This window comes from Mobula birostris, chromosome 3 (genome assembly GCF_030028105.1).
Source record: "Mobula birostris isolate sMobBir1 chromosome 3, sMobBir1.hap1, whole genome shotgun sequence".
Lineage (NCBI taxonomy): Eukaryota > Metazoa > Chordata > Chondrichthyes > Myliobatiformes > Myliobatidae > Mobula > Mobula birostris.
Window position 1 is genome coordinate 187,143,874 of NC_092372.1, and position 23,556 is coordinate 187,167,429.

The 23,556-nt window shown below is 38.8% G+C and overlaps 1 protein-coding gene across 5 annotated transcripts in view; it reads right to left on the reverse strand.

Moving 5' to 3' along the window:
- Positions 1-7,204: 7,204 nt before the first annotated feature.
- Positions 7,205-23,556, reverse strand: part of LOC140195486 (rho GTPase-activating protein 21-like) — a 348,737-nt gene continuing 332,385 nt past the window's right edge. For all 5 annotated transcript variants that reach the window (XM_072253856.1, XM_072253852.1, XM_072253850.1 and 2 more), the window contains 3 exons: positions 21,721-21,826; positions 19,280-19,311; positions 7,205-9,948 (listed from right to left, as the gene is read on the reverse strand). In XM_072253856.1, the coding sequence (XP_072109957.1) occupies positions 8,149-9,948; positions 19,280-19,311; positions 21,721-21,826 (1,938 nt within the window). In that variant the 3' untranslated portion in view covers positions 7,205-8,148. The remainder of the gene's footprint in view (positions 9,949-19,279; positions 19,312-21,720; positions 21,827-23,556) is intronic.

Here is a 23,556-nt window from a genome sequence, read left to right on the forward strand (position 1 = left end):
CCGCTGCCAGCAGCCCATTCCATGCACTCACCACTCTCTGCGTAAAAAACTTACCCCGACATCTCCTCTGTACCTACTTCCAAGCACCTTAAAACTATGCCCTCTCATGCTAACCATTTCAGCCCCGGGGAAAAACCTCTGACTATCCACACGATCAATGCTTCTCATCATCTTATACACCTCTATCAGGTCACCTCTCATCCTCCGTCACTCCAAGCAGAAAAGGCCGAGTTCACTCAACCTATTCTCATAAGGCATGCTCCCCAAACCAGGCAACATCCTTGTAAATCTCCTCTGCATCCTTTCTATGGTTTCCATGTCCTTCCTGTAGTGAAGCGACAGTACTCCAAGTGGGATCTGACCAGGGTCATTACCTGTAACATTACCTCTCAGATTTTAAACTCAATCCCACGATTGATGAAGGCCAATGCACCATATATAACGCTTTGAATGTCCTATGGACTCGGACCCCAAGATCCCTCTGATCCTCCACACTGTCAAGAGTCTTACCATTAGTGCTATATTCTGCCATCATATTTGACCTACCAATATGAACCACTTCAGACTTATCCGGGTTGAACTCCATCTTAAGTATTCATTAAGTACCTTCACTACCTCCTCCGGTTCCATACATACTTTTCCACTGTCACACTTGATTGGTCCTATTCCCTCATGTCTTATCCTCTTGCTCTTCAAATACTTGTAGAATGCCTTGGGGTTTTCCTTAATCCTGTCCACCAAGGTTTAAAATCAGCAAAAGTTTGAAAATCTCTGTCCATCAGTTTCCTCAGTTGTCTTCCATATCAGCCTGGAATACTATCTGATCAAGGCTGTGGGCATTTACCTGTCTTTCATTCAACCAAGACACCCAGTATTTCTTTTTAAATGTTAAAATGCTCAAGAATTCCACCTGGCATCTACCCAAGTTATCCAATTACAATGCATTTCTCCTTGGTGAATACAGATGGGCAATATTAATTTAAAACCTCACCTATGAAATCTGGTTCCACACAGATTGCTACTTTAGTTCCCACTCTGCTTGCCCTCAATATATTCATAAAGTGTATTTGGGATGTTCCTTAATCTTGGTCACTGATGATATTTCATGCCCCACTTGGCCTTCCTAATTTATTTTTATGAACGCCTCTACAAGTTCTATACTCCTGAAAGTCCTGTTTACTCCTGAAACCTGTTTACAATTCACACAACCTCCCTGTGCTTTCCATTTTCTCTTTTCACAGCCCTCAATATCCTTTGACATTCATGGTTCCTTGGATTTTCTAATTTTAACTTGCACTCTACAGGAATACATTCATTAACTGTGAAACATTGACATAGAATTGCTTAAAAATGGCCACTTTTGTCAGATCATTTCTTAAAATATTAACATTAGTCTAACCCCATTCTCCCACCCCTAAATTCTGGACTTGAATTCCCAGTTTTTATCCCTTTCCTAAGTTACATTGAAACTTGTAGATGGTAAATGTAAACTGATTTTGAATAAATTGTAAATAGTCACCATTTCAAAATGTGTTGCTTCTAACACGTTAACTACTTGTTTAACAACATTCCCTAACACCAGGTCCAGTACTGCTTCTTCTTGAGGAGGAATATCTATGAAGTTGCTGAAAAAGCTCTTCTGAGCACAGTTTAAAATGTCACCCTTTAATACTAAAGTAATACTGAAGAACTTTTACTACTGTAACTCTATTACTCTTGCCTCTCTGATTTGTCTATCTGCTCTCCTGTCTCCTGTTAGGTTTGTAATGTAAACTCAACAACGTCATGTCTCTTTTGTTCTTAAGCTCTAGCCATATGCCTCATTTGAAGAGTCTTCTTTTGGGCCCCTAATCTAAGGAAGGAATCTAATGTGCTGGCATTGGACAGGAAGTGGGGGAGGTTCATGAGAATGACAGGGTTAAAATATGAGGAGTGTTTGAAGGCTCTGGGCCTGTACTCGCTGGATTTTAGAAATGGTGGTTTGGGGGTGGGGGCAGGAAATCTTATTGAAACCTATGGAATATTGAAAGACCTAGATGGAGTGGATGTGGAGAGGATGTTTCTCATGGGGGTGGGGAAGAGAAGTCTAGGACCAGAGGGCACAGCCTCAGGATAGAAGGACATCCATTTACAACAGAGATGAGGAGGAATTTCTTTAGCCAGAGGGTGGTGAATCTGTGGAATTCATTGCCAAAGATGGCTGTGGAGGCCAAGTCTTTCAATGTACTTAAAGCAGAGGTTGACAGGTTCTTGGTTAGTAAGGGTGACAAAGGTTAAGGGGAGGTGGCACAAGAATGAGATTGAGAGAGAAATGGATCAGCCATGTTTGAGTGTCGTTCAATGGCCCAAGTCTGCTCCTTTGTCTTATGATCTTATATCCTCAATTACCAATTTTGCAAATCCCACCACATGAAAAGTTGAGTTGTCAGTTCTGCTCTTTTAATTATGTTTCTGTTTCTGAGAAGACAACTGTATAATTTTCCCATATGATAATTGATGTGATCAAAGTCAAATGTTTTTAGTTCTTCCATATCTTAATTAGAAAATATGATGCTCATAAAATTAAGACCATTAAAACATAGAATCAGCATAAGGCCATTCAGCCCATCGAGTTTGCTCTGCCATTCCAATATGGCTGATCCCAGATCCCACTCCACCCCATAGACCTGCCTTCTCATCATAATCTTTGATGTCCTGACCAACCAGGAAACTGAATTTTTGCTTTAAAAATATCCAGTGTTGGACTCCACAGCTGTCAGAGTATTCCACAGATTTACCACTCACTGGTTAAAAAAATTCCTACTTAATTCTATCCTAAAGGGTCACCCTTCAATTTTCAGGCTGTGCCCTTCAGTTCTGGATTCGCCCACCATAGGAAACATCCTCTAGTTCTTTCAATATTTGGTAGGTTTTGATGAGATTCTCCCCCACAATCTTCTAAATTTTTTTTAATACTTTATACTATATTGTCACCAAACAATTGATACTAGAATGTACAATCATCACAGCGATACTTGATTCTGCACTTCCCACTCCCTGGATTACAAATCAATAGTAAATATTAAAAATTTAAATTATAAATCATAAATGGAAAATAGAAAAATGGAAAGTAAGGTAGTGCAAAAAAACCGAGAGGCAGGTCCGGATATTTGGAGGGTACGGCCCAGATCTGGGTCAGGATCCGTTCAGCAGTCTTATCACAGTTGGAAAGAAGCTGTTCCCAAATCTGGCCGTACAAGTCTTCAAGCTCCTGAGCCTTCTCCCGGAGGGAAGAGGGACGAAATGTGTGTTGGCTGGTTGGGTCGTGTCCTTGATTATCCTGGCAGCACTGCTCTGACAGCAGTGAGTCCAAGGACAAAAGATTGGTTTGTGTGATGTGCTGCGCTGTGTTCACAATCTTCTGCAGCTTCTTCCGGTTTTGGACAGGACAACTTCCATACCAGGTTGTGATGCACCCTAGAAGAATGCTTTCTATGTTTCTATAAAAATTCCAGTGAGTACAGGAACAAATATGTATGTTATCAAACAATTTGACATTGAAGGGATCAGATCGGGCAGATAAAATTTATATATAAAATAATGTAATAGGCTTTAGTATTGACTTTTGAGCATTTGAAGAGAAATAGAAGAAAGCTAGTGAATGGTATTTGGAAAACTTAAAAAATAATTTGTAAACACAGGAATAGAGTACAACTGCATCCTGTAAAATCACTGAATTTTTGGTTAGAAAACATGTTGGAAAGATCCAGCAAACCAACAAACATCTGTGGAAGAGGAACAGTTCACGTTCCAGGTCAGTGATCTTTGATCATGGCTAGTGGTTATATTTCTGAGCCATTGATCTGGACATAAGTTTGAATACCAGACTGTCAATTGGAGAATTTAACAATAACTAGGAATAGGTAGTAACTAGTAAACTGGATGGCTGTAAAAACTTATCTTATGTTCTTTAAAGCGTGCCCATGTGTGACTCTGAACCCACCAATGTCACTGATCCTTTAGTGGATCTTAAGTTCCTTGGAGAGTGGGGATGGACAAGAAATGCCAGGATTTTGTAAATTTCTCCCTCATACAGGCTAGTAGAACAAAACCCAGGTGTTACTGGTGATTCCTTACTACAACTGGATTAAGGAAAAATATCGCCCTTTCTAGCAAGTTATGATTTGGAGAGTACAGGCATGATTAACAAAAACTGAAGACAATTTGACGAGGGCAAGAAAGTATAAGTAATTTGTGACATTCTGATGTTGGATGCTTTGACTGACAGACCTGGAATTGTAGGTAAGTTGAGTATGAACTTATTGAGGGCGTGGGGAAGGAGTTGACCTGATTCTGCAACATTAGCAGGAATTTTGAATGAGAATGTGCATGAGGTATTGATTTGCAAGAATAGCAGGCCAAAAGTTCAATTTTGGCCCAGAAGGAAATGTGATAAGTGACTGTACTCACTGGAACTTAGAAGAATGCGGGGGCAGGGGGGCGGGGGGAATCTCATTGAAACCTATCCAATGTTGAAAGGACTAGAGAATTTATGGTATAGAATAAGATAAAATATCTAGGTCATAGGTCAAGGTTATTCCCCCACTGAATGTATTGGGAATCTATGTTAAATTACACTGGGTCACACATATTTGGAATTCCAGTATTTGGAATAGCATCTGTGCAAGATGTTGCTAAGGCTGCATTTGGAATACTGCATTAAAGTTCTGGCCACCCTACTCTTGGAAAGATGTCAGTAATCTGGACAGATTTCAAAGTAGATTTACAAAGATGTGTTTGGCATTTTGGAGGGCGTGGGTTTTAAAGAGAGGCTGGTAGGCTAGAACTTTTCCCCCTGGCCCTTATGAGGCTGAGGGGTGACCTTACAGAGGTTTATAAAATCATGTAGTGTATATGATCTGAATGGTGGCCGATTAGGAAAAGGGGAGGTGCAACGTGACCTGGGTGTCATTATACACCAGTCATTGAAAGTGGGCATGCAGGTACAGCAGGCAGTGAAAAAGGCGAATGGTATGCTGGCATTTATATCGAGAGGATTTGAGTACAGGAGCAGGGAGGTACTACTGCAGTTGTACAAGGCCTTGGTGAGACCGCACCTGGAGTATTGTGTGCAGTTTTGGTCCCCTAATCTGAGAAAAGACATCCTTGCCATAGAGGGAGTACAGAGAAGGTTCATCAGATTGATTCCTGGGATGGCAGGACTTTCATATGAAGAAAGAATGGATGAACTGGGCTTGTACTCGTTGGAATTTAGAAGATTGAGGGGGGATCTGATTGAAACGTATAAGATCCTAAAGGGATTGGACAGGCTAGATGTAGGAAGATTGTTCCCGATGTTGGGGAAGTCCAGAACGAGGGGTCACAGTTTGAGGATAAAGGGGAAGCCTTTTAGGACCGAGATTAGGAAAAACTTCTTCACACAGAGAGTGGTGAATCTGTGGAATTCTCTGCCACAGGAAACAGTTGAGGCCAGTTCATTGGCTATATTTAAGAGGGAGTTAGATACGGCCCTTGTGGCTACGGGGGTCAGGGGGTATGGAGGGAAGGCTGGGGCGGTGTTCTGAGTTGGATGATCAGCCATGATCATAATAAATGGCGGTGCAGGCTCGAAGGGCCGAATGGCCTACTCCTGCACCTATTTTCTATGACTATGTTTCTATATACAGGTTAAGTACCCCTTATCTGAAATTACAAAATCCAAAAACCTCTGAAATCTGAAATTCTTTGAGTGTTGACATGATGTCACTAATGTAAAATTCCACAAGATACCAGGAAAGTTCTCAGCTAATGTGTAGGTCTCTGTGAACCAGACGGTTCTGAAAAGTGAATTCACATACGTTATGATCAGAAGTTAATGAAAATATAGAAAAACACTACATATAATGAAAAGAGAGGATTCATTGGAGTAAGTATATGCTGTTTAACGATATACTGATCGTGAAACAAACAAAGATCTATCATGATGAGCTGAAAATTGAAGGTAATTGTGAATATTTAGCTGAACAGTTCATAAATTTAAGAAAAGGTACGGTATTAGAATTTTAAAGCATCTGTTCATCATGAAAATCTGGCACCAGAAGAAGTGGTTGTTTTTACATCTTACCTAATGACATTAATCTTTGAAAGCATTACTGATGAAAATCTAACACCAGAACAAGTCTACAATGCTGATAGGTTTTATGTAAGAGAAAATCAAACAAAAAGTAAATCCAAATACAGTATTTAATCAAAACATGACATCCTAGCTGGAGACTAAAAGCCTGCAGTTGTTTGTTGTTGTTGTTCAACAGCGGTTTCAGGTATTCTCCCAATGCTGCTGTGCTGCTTTTGTTACCCTGAGCACATTATATTAATAGTATGTAATAAATTTTACTGTTAATTACATATGTCTGATGAACAAGTGTAACACAAAGACTGCCTACAATAGCACACATAAATTCAACCAAAAATGATGGCAATCCCAAGCTATCTCATTAGATATTTCAAAACAGTTCCAGCCCCAAGTATTTTGGATAAGTAGATAAGACTGGCAAAGTAGAGATAATTCAACTGCTGCTTGTTGGGTAGTCTAGAATTAGGTACACAGTCTCTAATTTGGAGGTCTGACTTGCAGGAGAGTATAGGATATTCTTCCAAAGAGTGATATATGTTTAGAAATCTGTTCATTAATAGGAATTGTTAATTTAAAAGCTTTGATTAACAATTATTCACCAATCTCAGATGTAAGGCATGTGGAAAAATGTCGGCAAATTAAGCTCTTTTGACCATTGGATTGACCCGTTAACTAACCTGTTATTCTGGTGCAGGAAGTTGGGGCTGTCAATTAAAAAGTTTTTTTTTTAATATTACTCACAGTCATAAATTTAAAATTTACTATTTTGTCTCAATTTCCTTCATCACCCAAACCTCATCTCTCCCCACCCCCCAATCTTGTAGGGCTTATTTATTTATTCAGTGTGATTCACCTGTTATCTATAGTACCAATCCCCATTTCAGTCTTTATTAACAGCCTTAATATTGCTGGCATCATTATTCAGTAAGATCCCGAAGGATTTATCTTCACTGTACTTATCTTCACTAAACCTAAGCAACATCTCTTTGGAGTGGAAGAAAACTTAGGACCAGAAAGAGATATAAATATATCATACATTTGGCTATTTTTTTTGTTAAATGCCGTTAAAGAACATAAGCAGAGAACCACAGAAACCAAAATTTTATTTCCAGTGTTTCCAGGGCACATTTACAAACAATTTGCCTCTATCTGTACACAGGCTAAATACAATGTTGAATCTGAGAAAACAGTTCTCATGCACAGTTAAGATTCTCTTTAGAGATGATGAAAAATGAGCAAGGGACCAGTTTTTCCAGAAACCACTATCTACATGCCTATGTTACAAAGCTTTTATCAAATCTCAAATTTGAAAAAGCGACAGATGAAATTATATACATTTATGTATCTTTACAGAAACCTTTAAAAAAAATCAAGTCCCATACAAAGACTGTATTAAAAGTCTGAATTAAAAAATGTTCTTACGATCCAACTGGAATGCCTATAGTGTGGAAACTCTACCTGTTTAGTTAATAAAATCTGGAAAATTATTTTAATGATATTTTTGTTTTGTTTACAGATAAAATGATTTGTTCACAGTAGATTTCTAGTTTTTTTAAAACTAAAATGACAATATGGCACCCTATCTAAACCAATTTCTTTTTTGAGATGAGGCACTTTCTTTTGCAACTGAAGTTCCAAAAATCAAATCCAAAAAGTTTATTTTGCTCGCCCTTGTAAGCTGATGTAAAATATATGCAGCTGAATCCAATTTAGAACACTTACGCAAGAATTGCTGATCATGCAGTATGATTAAGTTTACGTCAGAAGGCTTCAGCACTTGATGCTCTTTTCTACTCAATTTATAAATTTACTTTGTACACAAGTTTATCCTATTTCTGGCTGTTAGTGTACACAATGAGCTTCCACAGTACCCAGCACAGAAACCAGCCTGCAGTTTTGGCAGAGCATCAACTGTTTTAAAATTCAAGTACAGATAGAAATATGTACAGGAAATTCATATAGAAAACAGTATACTGTTTGACAAGCAATTTGCTGTACAATTTTCTGCAGCACTAGACACATAAATAATTGCAGACCTACAAGTACTGATAGAAGCGAGACTTGACTACTTGATTACTAGATATTTTATGGGGATGAGCATCAACTGTTGTACTAAAATTGTTTTTTCCCTTGCTTTGGTGGCTGTCACCATTTACTTGATCTGTTGAAGATGGTGGGCTAAGAGATGTTGAAGTGGAAGGATGACTGATTTGGGTCAAACTACTACAGCTGACTGCATCTTCTCCAGCTGATGCAGACAACTGTGTGTTTGTATCGTTGTCTAAACTAATGACCACAGTTCTTGGCTCCAAGGCTTTTTCTGTGTGCAAATCTGGTGTGCTAGTGCGTAAGCGTTCTCGAGCAAGCCAGTCTGTGATTGAGAGATCCTGGGAATGACATTTTGGCTTGAGGCGATCCATTGCTGACAACTGGGGTTCGTTCCCTCCACTCCCTACATTATTAGGAGAATGTTCTTGTTCATGTGCTCTCCATGCATTTAAAACACTCAGTTCTGCAAAATCCCTATTTCCTCCCATAGTATGTCTGCGCCTGATGTTTTTTTTCCTAACGGTCTCAGGAGAGCTTGACTTTTGTATGCCAACTCCAAACATATCATCTGCAGAAATTTTTAGACGTAGTTTTAAACGGTCTGTAATTTTTAACTTCCAACCAGGCTCCATCTTATCAGGTTCATTTTTAATGAATGAAGACAGGCTGCTTGTGGATTTCCCTTTCTTCATGACGTCAACAACCTTCTGTTCTCTCTTTGCTTCTTTTTGTTCCTTTGTATCTACTGACACCTCACTTTCACCTTTCAACCTAAGTGATTTTTTCTTTGAAAGTGTATCACTCTCAATGAGCTTACGTGAGCTAAATACTTTCCTACCATCCAACCTTGGTGTTGAACTTCCCTCTGTTCCCATCATGTTACTTCCTTCTGAGTTTTTTCTGACACTCGTTGATGGATCCTGTTTCATTACATGTAGGAGCTTCTCAGGTGCACAACTTGCAGCAAAAACAGAAAAATCACTATCACTATCTGTTTCTACATGGTGTCCTTCACTGACAAGTTCACTTCTCTCATCATCAGCCTCATCACCTTTGCTTTCTGTCACTGACTGGACTTCTGGATTCAACCCATGAGAGTCCATTTCTGTTAGGTATGTTATAGAAGAAGTTGTGGAATATTCTGAAGCGATGGAACTTACATCTGCAGTAACTGTATCTATGATTTTGACTGTGGGCTTCTTTGTTTTGATTAAATTAGTTTGCTGTTGAGAATCCAAAGAACAATTACTGACTGTAATATTTAAGTCCATTACAGCTTTATCCTTGTTTACATTACCAGAAGAAACCTCAATAGCAGAAATGGAATTTGTGCTTGCAATTAGTTGTGGACTGGAACAACCGACATTAGGCGAGTCTGTGCATTTTTGGCAGTATGTTGGAAGCTTCTGCTCTGTGAAGCTTGTTTCTTCTGGAGATGTCTGCTTTCTCGTTTCAAACTTTTCAATTAATGCTACAGATAAAGATTTATTCCTTTCCCCTGTACTTTCTTTTACCTGCTGCTCATCATACCAATTATCTTGTTTTTCCTTTGTTTCAGATAAGTCAACTTCATTTTCAGCTTCTCCTTTATTTCCCAGTTCCTTAGCTACAACTGTATGGGAATAGTTTGATATTTCTTTCCTGGAGAATCCACTTTCCAACTCATCATCTGAACTACTTTGTTGCAACTTTATATCCTTTTTCTTTCTTTTACGACTGGCTGCAGCAAAGATGGATGACACAAGCAGATCCCTGCTGTATTGATCCTTTCCGGATCCCCAAGAACCCTGTTAAATATGGAAGAAAATGTTTGAAGTAAGAAATGCATGTTTTCTGTATCAATGTTTACTGAACACACGACAATGAACTTTACAAATATATTAAAGATAACAGACTCTAAGTGGATTATGCACCTTGTAAAAAAAATGAAGGAAAGAGAAACCGTGAATGTTTCAGGTGAAATATCATCAGAACTCAAACCTGAAATGTTTACTCTCTCTATTGAGACACTGCCTGATTTGTATTTGATTCCAGTACCTGCATTTTTTCATTTTTATTGAAAATATCAGTGAAAAGGATGCATTTAAAATACTCTGGATTATACATGACCATGGCCAAAATTTCAATGTAGATATCAAAATGACACCCTTATGCTAACACTACGTTTGGGCAAAAGAAACATCAATAATATCCGGCATCCTCCTCCATCTTTAAAATATGTGTCTTAGCAACCATTTTCCCATACCTTTACTAATTTATAGTGAATCTTTATGGTGTAAAGAAATATGCGCAAGTGCAACTTAATGCTTTCTAGGTGCCTCGCATTTCATTTCATTTGAAGTCATCAGTGATAGAAAAAAAAACAATAGTTTCTTGGTCAGGAAAAAAGCATTCAACTTCTTTTCTCCTTGGATTTGTCATAGAATGAACAATAACCAGGAGACCCAAATTATTGCTCCACGGTTCAACAGTAAGATACCAAAAGTACAATCACACCATGTGATCAGTGTCATTCATGAAAGCTCAGGAGGTGCTAACTTAAAAACTATAGTGGATAGCAGCACAAATTGATTGAAAGAATATCACTTAAGTACAGTGGCATGCAAAAGTTTGGGCACCCCTGGTCAAAATTTCTGTTACTGTGAATAGCTAAGCGAGTAAAAGATGAACTGATTTCCAAAAGGCATAAAGTTAAAGATGACACATTTCTTTAATATTTTAAGCAAGAAAACTTTTTTATTTCCATCTTTTACAGTTTCAAAATAACAAAAAAGGAAAAGGGCCCAAAGCAAAAGTTTGGGCACCCTGCATGGCAGTACTTAGTAACACACCCTTTGGCAAGTATCACAGCTTGTAAACACTTTCTATAGCCAGCTAAGAGTCTTTCAATTCTTGTTTGGGGGATTTTCGCCCATTCTTCCTTGCAAAAGACTTATAGTTCTGTGAGATTCTTAGGCCATCTTGCATGCACTGCTCTTTTGAGGTCTATCCACAGATTCTCGATGATACTTAGGTCGGGGGACTGTGAGGGCCATGGCAAAACCTTCAGCGTGCGCCTCTTGAGGTAGTCCATCGTGGATTTTGAGGGGTGCTGAGGATCATTATCCTGTTGTAGAAGCCATCCTCTTTCCATCTTCGGTGTTTTTTTTTACAGACGGTGTGATGTTTGCTTCCAGAATTTGCTGGAATTTAATTGAATTCATTCTTCTCTCTACCAGTAAATGTTCCCCGTGACACTGGCTGCAACACAAGCCCAAAGCATGATCAATCCACCCCTGTGCTTAACAGTTGGAGAGGTGCTCTTTTCATGAAATTCTGCACCCTTTTTTCTCCAAACATACCTTTGCTCATTGCGGCCAAAAAGTTCTATTCAAGAAGTTCAAAGGAACATCTAAACAAGCCCTGGGGACTGACGAAGTTAAAATAGAACTTTTTGGCCGCATTCAAAACTCATTAGATTCTGGACTAGTTCCTGAGGATTGGAGGGTGGCTAATGTAACCCCACTTTTTAAAAAAGGAGAGAGAAACCGGGGAATTATAGACCGGTTAGCCTAACGTCGGTGGTGGGGAAACTGCTGGAGCCAGTTATCAAAGATGTGATAACAGCACATTTGGAAAGCAGTGAAATCATCGGACAAAGTCAGCATGGATTTGTGAAAGGAAAATCATGTCTGACGAATCTCATAGAATTTTTTGAGGATGTAACTAGTAGAGTGGATAGGGGAGAACCAGTGGATGTGGTATATTTGGATTTTGACAAGGTCCCACACAGGAGATTAGTGTGCAAACTTAAAGCACACGGTATTGATGTGGATAGAGAATTGGTTAGCAGACAGGAAGCAAAGAGTGGGAATAAACGGGACCTTTTCAGAATGGCAGGCGGTGACTAGTGGGGTACCGCAAGGCTCAGTGCTGGGACCCCAGTTGTTTACAATATATATTAATGACTTGGATGAGGGAATTAAATGCAGCATCTCCAAGTTTGCGGATGACACGAAACTGGGCGGCAGTGTTAGCTGTGAGGAGGATGCAGGGTGACTTGGATAGGTTGGGTGAGTGGGCAAATTCATGGCAGATGCAATTTAATGTGGATAAATGTGAAATTATCCACTTTGGTGGCAAAAATAGGAAAACAGATTATTATCTGAATGGTGGAAGTGCAACGAGACCTGGGTGTCATTATACACCAGTCATTGAAAGTGGGCATGCAGGTACAGCAGGCGGTGAAAAAGGCGAATGGTATGCTGGCATTTATAGCGAGAGGATTCGAGTACAGGAGCAGGGAGGTACTACTGCAGTTGTACAAGGCCTTGGTGAGACCACACCTGGAGTACTGTGTGCAGTTTTGGTCCCCTAATCTGAGGAAAGACATCCTTGCCATAGAGGGAGTACAAAGAAGGTTCACCAGATTGATTCCTGGGATGGCAGGACTTTCATATGAAGAAAGACTGGATGAACTGGGCTTGTACTCGTTGGAATTTAGAAGATCGAAGGGGGATCTGATTGAAACGTATAAAATCCTAAAGGGATTGGACAGGCTAGATGCAGGAAGATTGTTCCTGAATTTGGGGAAGTCCAGAACGAGGGGTCACAGTTTAAGGATAAAGGGGAAGCCTTTTAGGACCGAGATTAGGAAAAACTTCTTCACACAGAGAGTGGTGAATCTGTGGAATTCTCTGCCACAGGAAACAGTTGAGGCCAGTTCATTGGCTATATTTAAGAGGGAGTTAGATATGACCCTTGTGGCTACAGGGATCAGGGGGTATGGAGGGAAGACTGGTGCAGGGTTCTGAGTTGGATGATCAGCCATGATCATAATAAGTGGTGGTGCAGGCTCGAAGGGCCGAATGGCCTACTCCTGCACCTATTTTCTATGTTTTCTATGAGAATCTGTGGATAGACTTCAAAAGAGCAGTGCATGCAAGACAGCCCGAGAATCTCACAGAACTAGAAGCTTTTTGCAAAGAAGAATGGGCGAAAATCCCCCAAACAAGAATTGAAAGAGTCTTGGCTGGCTACAGAAAGCACTTACAAGCTGTGATACTTGCCAAAGGGGGTGTTACTAAGTACTGCTATGCAGGATGCCCAAACTTTTGCTTCGGGCCCTTTTCCTTGTTATCTTGAAACTGTAAAAGATGGAAATAAAGTTTTCTTGCTTAAAATATTAAAGAAATGTGTCATCTTTAACTTTATGCCTTTTGGAAATCAGTTCATCTTTTACTCACTTAGCTATTCACAGTACAGAAATTTTGACCAGGGGTGCCCAAACTTTGCATGCCCCTGTATATGAAGATAGTTTACAAAAGATGTAATTCCATTCCATTTCCAAAATGTGGTCCTACTGAACCATCATAAATAGTTGCCTTGTAGGTCCTGGTTCCACATTAGCCAAATCACATTCAGAGGCTACCATATAATTGCAAGGATCAGAACTCTTCCTACCTAAATTTGGGTTTGAACTGTACAGAAAAATTCAAACAAAATAATGTTTTTCATATCTCTGCCAATACAAGACCCATGAAATTTCAAACACTCTTAGGGAGGACTTCCATTTATTGGACACATCAGGACCAGTACATTTAGGTCCAATTATGTGGCTGCCCCAATTATAAAACCAAAGGACCATAAGATATAGGAACAGAATTAGGCCCTTTGGCCCACTGAGTCTACCCTGCCATTTCAACATGGCTGATCCATTTTCCTCTCAACCCTAATCTCCTGCCTTCTCCTGTACTCTGACCAATCAAGAGTCTATCAACTTCTGCCTTAAACTTATATCAACAGCTGCCTGTGGCAAAGAATTCCACAGATTCACCACCTTCTGGCTAAAGAAATTTCTCTTCTCCGTTCTAAAAGGACGCTCTATTTTGAGGCTATGTCCTCTGGTCTTAAGAAACATCCTTCCCACATCCACTTATCTATTCACCATTCAATAGGTTTCAATGAGGTCAACCCTCATTCTTCTGAATTCTAGTGAATACATCCCCATAGCCTCAAACACTCTTCATATGACAACCTAGTCAATCCTGGAATCATTTTTGTGAAACTCCTTTGAACCCTCTCCAGTTTCAGCACATCCTTTCCAAGGGGCCCCAAACTGCTCACAATACTCCAAGTGATCCCCTGTCAGTGCTTTATAAAGTGTTAACATTACATCCTTGATTTTATATTCTTGTCCTCCTAAAATGAATGGTAACATGGCATTTGCCTTCCTTAGCACAGTCTCAACCTGCAAATTAACTTGTAGGAAATCCTGCACAAGGCATCCCAAGACCCTTTCCATCTCAGATTTTTGTATTTCCTCTCCATTTAGAAAATAGTCACTCCTTTCATCTCTTCTACCAAAGTGCATGACCATACATTTCCTGATACTATTCCATCTGCCACTGCTTTGCCCATTCCCTTTATCTGTCTAAGTCCTCTACAGTGTCTCTACTTCCACAAAATTACCTGCCCCTCCACCTATCTTCAAACTTGCTGCAAAGCCATCAATTCCATCATCCAAATCATTGACATATAATGTAAAAAGAATTGGTCCAAACAAAGACCGCTGTGGAACACCACTAATCACTGGCAGCCAGCCAGAGAGGGCTCCCTTTATTCCCACTCTTTGCCTCCTGCGAATCAGCTACTGCGCTATCCCTGCTAGAATCTTTCCTGTAATACCACAGGCTCATAGCTTGTTAAGTAGCCTCGTGTGTGGCACCTTGTCAATGGTCTTCTGAAAATCCAAGTACACAACAGCAACCATTTCTCCATTGTCCATCCTGCTTGTTAGTTCTTCAAAGAATTGCAACAGTTCTGTCAGGCAAGATTTTCCCTTGAGGAAACCATGTTGACTATGGCCAACTTTATGTGATAACTCTCCAATTACCCTGAGACCTCATCCTTAATAATCAACTCCAGACCAACTGGCCTATGGTTTCCTTTCTTCTGCCCCTCCTCCTCCTTGAAGAGTGAAGAGACATTTGTAATTTTCCAGTCTTCTGGAACCATACCAGAATCTATTGATTCTTGAAATATCATTACTAATGCCTCCACAATCTCTTCAGCCACTTCTTTCAGAACCCTGGGGTGTACACCATCTGGTCCCGGTGACTTATCTACATTCAGACCTTTCAGCTTCCCAAGAACCTTCTCTCTAGTAATGGTAACTTCACATACTTCATGACCCGTAACACATGGAACTTCAACCATACTGATGCAAAATACTTATTCAGTATAATTTTCCAGCGATTTGATATCCCCTCTTACCTCTCTTGTATAATTTATGTATCTGAAAAAACTTTTGGTATCCTCTTTAATATTACTGGCTAGCTTACTTTCGTATGACATTTTAGTTACCTTCTGTTGGTTTTACAAAACTTCTTATTCCTCTAACTTCCCACTAATGTTTGCTCTATTATATGCCCTCTCTTTGACTTCTTGTTAACCACAGTTGTATCATCTTCGCTTTAGAATACTTCTTCCTCTTTGGGATGTGTTTATATACATATATATACACACACACACACACATATCCTGTGCCTTCCGAATTGCTTCCACAAATTCCAGCCATTGCTGCTCTGGCATCATCACTGCCAGTGTCCTTTTCCAATTAATTCTGGCCCACTCTTCTCTCATGCTTCTGTAATTCCCTTTACTCCACCGTAATACTGATACATCTGACCTTAGCTTCTCCTTCTCAAATTTCAGGATGAATTTGATCACATTATGATCAATTTCCCCTCAGGGTTCTTTTACCTTAAGCTCTCTAATCAATTTTATTTCCTTGCACAACATCCAATCCAGAACAGATGATCCCTTAGTGGGCTCAACCACAAGCTGCTCTAAAAAGCCATCTCGCAGGCATTCTAGAAACTCCCCCTCTTGGAACCCAGCACCAACTTGATTTTCCAAATCTACCTGCATATTGAAATCCCCTGTGAATATTGGAACATTGCCCTTCTGCCATGCAATTTCTATCTTCCACTGTAATGTGTACACCACCTCCTTATAACTGTTTGGGGATAGGTAATACAATTGCCATTAGAGACTTTTTACCTTTGCAGTTCCCCAGTTTTATCCACACTGATTCAACATCTTCTGATTCTATGTTACCTCTTTCTACTGATTGATTTTATTTTTTTTTTACCAAGAGAGCGATGCTGCTCCCTCTGCCTTCTTGCTTGTCCTTTCGATACAATGTGTACCCTTCGACATTAAGTTCCAGCTATAATCTTCTTTCAGCCATGATTCAGTGATGCCTACAACATCATACCTGCCAATCTGTAATTGTGCCACAATATCATCTACCTTATTCCATATACTGCACGCATTCAAATACAACACCTTCAGTGCTGTAATCACCCTTTTTGATTTTGTCCACCTTTTACATTGCAACTCATCCTGTTGACTGCAATTTTGTCCTATTAACAGCCTCTCCTCCCTACATATTGCCTCTGTTTGTAAACCAGCTACCTCACCTTCAGCACTATCATTTCGATTCCCATCCCCCCGCCAAATTAGTTTAACCCCTCCTGAACAACTCTAGCAAGGATATTTGGACCCCTTGTGGTTCAGATGTAACCTGTCCCTTTTGTACAAGTTGCCTCTTCCCAGAAGCGATCCCAATGATCCATAAATCTGAACCCTTGCCCCCTGCACCAGTTCTTCAGCCATGCTTTTACCTGCCAGATCATCCTATTCCTATCCTCACTGGCACATGGCACATGGAACATGGAACAGGCAACAATCCAGATATTACTACCATTGAGGTCCTGTTAGCTGAAGTTTCATGGAAATAGTTAAGAAGGTATTTAAAAAAAAAGTCAATCTGCTGTTTAACTGAGTAACAAATTAGGCATTTAAATGAAATCCTAAACAAATTAATACACTACTAATGCCATTACAGTACTATAAAACTGTGTATTAGTTCCTAATAGTTATCGACGGAGAAATTCATCCAGTGTACGCTGCTGTGTAACAGGTTTCCAGGGAGGGGTAGTACCTCTGGTGAAAGGGCTTGTCGTGTCCATTCTGGGGTAGCTCACTCACCTTTGGTCCCCACCAGATTCAGCTCTCACCTGTGGTTCCAAGTAACTGTTTGCACACAACAATGACAACACCTGGTCGACAATACAGCGTCGACAGGCAGGCTCAACCAGAAGTGGGTTTCTGGTGGACCTCATACCCTGGTGGGATAGGGACATGCCTGTCCTCGCATGTGAAGTCAACCTCAGCTAACTGGGTGGATGAGATCAACAGTGAGAACCAACAGCTAAGATGGCAGTTCTGCAACACTTTTTGGAGAGTGAAGGCACAGAAGTCATGGTTATCCACTTCAACCAAGGAAGTCCCCAGCTTGTGACATGTACTCATACCAGTGGACCTGGATTTCTGAGGTTGAGAGAGTGGAACTGTCCCAGTGCAACGGCTTTTCCACTTTAAAAGCTCTCCTGCACAGGTTTCACTGTTATCGTCAGATATGACAGAACACGCTGCTGTGTTCTTTTGATTGTAAATGGACAAAATTAGAACAGACACCTAGTGACTGCCTTCATACAATGCTTTCGACGATTGTAACATTCGACGATTGCTGATGCCTTCAAATTCTTCGTAGTTCCTAACTTGTTGTGAAGTAGTAAAATCGTTTCATTTTCACTCCCGGCTGTTTCTGGCATCTCCAAGCCTGGATGCTTGAAACTGCAGTGAGCAAAACATTTCTAAATTGTCTTACTGCTTATTCCTCACCAACTATCAGTGACAAAAATCACTTTTTAACACACACAAGTGACTCTAGTTGGAAACTGTTCAGCAACAGTATTCTGTCCTAATTAAGCAGCAAAATGTCCCAGCTATTTTCTTGATAAGATTTTGTTATTTAAGAGTTGTCCAAAATAAGTGGCTGCTGTAACTGATGGCCTAATTAACCGGAATCTACTGTACACAAAAATTAAGACAAATTATAATCCATAAGCAGCTTTTGCCAGTAATAAATTTTGAACTACAAAGATATTTATTTCAGCATTGTACAAAAGGGTGTTAAAACCAAAGAGTGTTTAGGGGACCAAAGCTGTATCAATGTAGTCATAAATGTAGTATAGGAAAAGTTGGGGAGTGATGCCAGTGTAGGCTGGGAACATAGATTGTTCCACGCAGCCGACAAAATGGCAGACACAGCTGGGACCCATGCAAGTGCCCGTAGCTACACAGTTTGAAGGAAGTGCGAGGAGCCTAAGGAAAGGTTATTGAGAGGAAGGACCAGTTCTGCCAGACAGAGGAGAGTGGTGGTAGAGGAGAACCAGTTGGGTCTGGTAAACTGAATGCTGGTGAGCTTTACATTAGTGGTAGGGAGATTATTATCAGGGCTGCATTCATGTTCACTTGGAAAGACAAAGGCGGAGTCAGGGGAGCTAGCACAGCTCTGTATCAGAGAAACCATCTTACAAATCTGATTAAATTTTATTTTGAGAAGTAAAGAAGGAAATTAATGAAGGCACAGTGGTAATCTGGACTTCAGCAACTAAGCCAATGACTTTATCATTCCCAATAATAGAGGAAATTCCTGCTTATCCAGTATTGGATATTGGACAAACACAGTGGCAAGTTTGAGGCACCGGAGAGATTGAGAGAGATGGTGCCATCAGCATGTATGTGGAATTTGAAGCTTTATTTTAAATGCTCGTGCCAGGTATAGCATATAGAGGATAAACCGGAGAGATTTAATCACAGATTTTTTGGGACTCATGATGATGGTGATGGAGAGAAACGAGAAAACGTCTGGCTATATTTGAATAGTAGTGAATAGTTCTATGCTTGGGTAGTCATATATCACTGGCCAGCCAAGCAGAAGCTTTAGAGGAGGGTGACGATCCTGTCCAAGATAACTGAAAAACTTAAACTCGTCGAATTATTTTACACAGTGCAAGAACTACTTCAGCAAAAAAAATGCTATATAAAAGACATTGGTGAAGGAAAGAAAAACTTAATTCTTCAATAACCAATTAGGAAAGCATCCACAATTCCAAAATTTAATGTTGCTAAATATTTTTATGACACACTCTTCTGTGCCTTTATAATTTCTAGTCAATAAATCTATTTTAAGGTCTTATATGTTCTTTGCAGTTACGTTCTCACCTTAGATTTTGCTGAGTCACTAGTGGTTGAGTCTGTAAAAGAGGAGAAAGAAAACATCACAATTATTACATCATTTGTTTGCTTATTTTTAACAAACAATTTAAAGCACATTTATTTATATTTATGAAGCAAATCATAATTCATAGAAAACAGTATGACTGCAATAGAAAAAAGGCACAGAGTGGAGAGTTATAGCTCACTGAGATGAAAAGCAGCACAGACAGCCACCACCATGAAAGTATGCTGTGAAATTGAGGTTAAACCAGCTCAATGAGAGGGATGGCAAAGGGACCCTGTTCTCTTAGAAAAAACACAAAGACTAATTAAACATTAGTACATATTGAAGCAATTTATTCTTGTTTCCATTTGCAGAACTCATTCTTTCAATTTTATTTTAAAATGTGTCCTCATAACATGCTTTATGAAAGTCAAAGCACCCACAGTTCTAAGCACACCACTGGTTTCTAAGTTATAGCTGCACAAATGTTTGCATTGATCTAAAGGGCCTACATCTGCAAGATGTTAATTGAAAAGACACTTTACAAGAATTACTTACTCCGGGAGAAATGCAAATGATGCCGAGCAAAACAAGAAAGCACAGAACTCAAAAACACAAACACTAATGCTTTTTTTTGCTTAAGCTATATTAATATTATTTTAGATAAAGTCAACTAAATATACTTAGAATTCACAGAAAAGCATGTGACTTTCAAATTTGACAAGGGCATGATGAAATGTAGAATGAAAGCTGCAAAAAGAGATCTACTATGGGGCAACAGCTGAGGCTATAAAATTAAGAGGGGGGCAGAAAGGGGCTAGCAAAATTCCAAATTTTTAATATAAATTTTCAGTATTTTCAAGCTATAAGTACTTGAAAATTACTCCTGCAATTCACTTTGCAAGTCTGTAAGGCAGACCTAGAGCTGAGCCCCCAGCCACACCCCTTTTGAAACATGGTTTATGCTACATGACTATAAAAACTAATAGACCATACCATGCTATTTCTCCTCAGGGTCTGCTTCAGAAATGATAAGAAACAGCAGAAAGACTTTAAGAAAGTAGTATTGGTCTTTTTAAAATAATCATTACAGCAAATTTACATCACAGATGATAAATTTTCCATTTTACAAGAAACGGGGATTTCTGCAGACTAGGCAGCTACAATGAGGGCAACAATCCTCCTTCTTCCTACAGTTCCAGCTGTCCATCAGTGACATCACAGAATCCATCAGTGACATCACAGTGTGATAGACTCCTCCAACTTCGCCTGTTTCAAGATCAGTATGTGTAAATGCTGGAAAAAAACCCTTTAACACTCAGACACGAGCTATGTGACAAAGTTGACACGTTTGGGAAAAGACATGCTGGGTTAGTTCAACAGAGGACAGGATGATAAGCTCACACTAATGGACAGAAAATCCAACAAACCATAATTAATGATATTGAGAGCAAGATCAGAGGATAAAGAAATGGCACAGCATTACCACAAAATTACCACACTAAAATACAAATCATTGTGCAATTTTAATTAACAATTAATTTATAGAAGACAATCACAAAACTTGCAGACATAAATTCTCTAACATTCTTCTTATAATAAAAGCTTAGGTGGATCACATTACTTTAATCAGACCTTTTAAGTACATTCAGTTAAGTTAAATAATGCATCAGTATCTCTTTTCTCATTCTCTTGTTCAAGTTACATTGTACATCTCATGGAATGAAATGAATGCTAAATGATTTTAAAGTGCCCCATATATGCATTTATTTTCCAATTGTTTTAAATTTAATGAAATTACTGTCACTCCAAAATGAGAGTATAATTTGATGTAGTTAAGTTGAAACAGGCTGGAAAAAGGAAGTAAAAAGATTGTGAAAGTTTGTCTAGATAAAGTTAAATCCAGCCCAAGTACATGATAAAAAGTGATACTGTCTTGACTAACACATTCACACACCACAGTCCCACAAAATACAACACACAAGCTTCCAGCCACCAACCAGATAAGCCCTATAAGATTTATAGCTTCTTCCAGACTTTAAATTAAACACATTTTTCAGATGACCTTGCAACAATTACCAATATGTAAACCAACATGTAGATAATGAAAATTGAAATTTCTGGAAACATTTTAGTCCTATATTTAATTATAACTTAAAAAGTGCACAGCACACTATATATCACAATGTTATAAAAACCATTCCTCTTAAAATTATAATCATGGATAACCAAAAAACAATACACTTTTGAACACTTATATACATAATTTGAGGTTATTATAATTGTTTCACATATGCAGCAAATTTCTCCTACAAGTATTTGCAGTTTTGAATGGGCAAATACAAGCATTTCAATCTTGAACTGTCTACTTCTGTAGGAAGTTGGTCAGTAACAATGACACTGTCTGTTACCGAACTCTGCAGTGTCTTGTTCAGGCAGTTACCTGAAACATCTCCCGGAGTAGTTCCTGTTCTCCCAATGTTGGTTAGCAAATGATCTATGTTTGGCACTGGCTGTGTATCAACTGTGCTTTCTTCCTGGATTGGTGTCTACATTCACAAGAGTAAGAAGATCAGAAAGTTGTTTTTCTTTACTAGAAGAAAAAAAACACCAGTAACCCAAGTCTAAATGAACAATAGACTTTTACATTCTCCAGTGTGGCAAGATTGTCATTGAGTACCATATCATTATGAAATGCCTGAAAACAGGTTTTACAGATAAAAAAGGTAGTTTGCCTGTTTTGAGTTCAGAAGCTATTCTCTAAGTGAATACTTAAAAGATCTTTAATAATATTTTTTATGTTGGACCCAGTTCCCTTTAGAGAAAACAGGATTGCTCATTTGCCGTGCTAGCATCAAACTAACATATGTCACCAGTTGTCAGATTTTAAATATGCAAGAAGACACAGGCAATACTGCTTCATACCTTTTTGTATAAAGGCTAAGGCAATCCAAAAAGGTAATTTACATGATATACTTGAACTTTATTTACAAGATTACAGCACTTGCTACCTGCGAAAAGCATTAGTGAACAAAATGTTTTTTTGTAACATTTAATCAGATGTGTGACTGTCTTTATTAATAACTTTTTATTTAAATTTAGAAATTAACTGACGGTTAAATTCCACAACTGCCATGGTAAGATCTAAACTCAGGTCTTGGGATTGTTGGCTTATTAGATGTTAATTGCTATGTCACTGCTGTATGCTGTATTCTTTAAATCGCCGTATATTCCCCTACAAGAAGTTTCTAAAGTCCAAACAAAATCAGATGAGATTAATGGTAGAAGTATACTTGCAAATCTTTCTAAACCCAATGCAACCAGAAGCAGCACTAGAAGTGCCCACTTTTAAAAGCTGCTACTTACTTTGCCTCACGTTAAGAACCTGGACAACCAAATGTAATTTTGTGTTTAAATCTCCATTAATCTTTAGATATTGAATTATCTACATTCCTGTAATAACACTCATAAACTACAGCAGTTTGTGCATGTCACTTTCTGAAACAAAACTGGCAAAATTCACAGTCCAGTAGGAAAACCCACTATCTCTGCTTAGTCCAAATTTGAGAGGGGTTTTCTATGCTTAATTCAGAATTTAGATTTAGAATCAATTAGAAAAAAAAGAGAATGCTTAAAAACTTCGCAAGCATGAATCAGAATCTTCCAAAATAGTGACAGTCTGTTTCAAATAACAAGCTTACTTTTCTCTCACAGTGAAGCACCACATATCATAATACCAATGTCACGAGAAAGACCAAAGTATGACTTTAATAGATGCATTAGGGAAGAGGTCATCTGGGTTTCAAGCGAGAACCAGCCAATTTCTGTGGCTTCAGAATTCATACCATTCATTCACATGTACTGTAGGCCATTATTAGTTTTCCGCAATATGTATATTTCCATACACATAACGCATTGTATCAAGAATAAAACTTATTGCTTATTTTACATAAAATTAGTGTTCCAAAGAATGAATTATCATGTCAGGTATTAGTTGGGACAGCCATTGTATTAAAAGCTTTATGCAAAAACATGCATTTTTTTATACTTCCAAAATCAGAAATGGCAACATTACACCAAGAAATGGCTTAACGTTTTCAAAAGAAAATGCATGTATTTTAAATGCCACTATTTCAATAACCTGCAGCACTCCATCAGCATTATACTTAAAGATATTTATTTGACTATTTTGCACAATAATAAATCAGCAAAGTTCAACAGCAAAAATGTTTAACCCTGCAGATGTAGGCAAAGAGGTGCATTATGTAACAACTTTCTT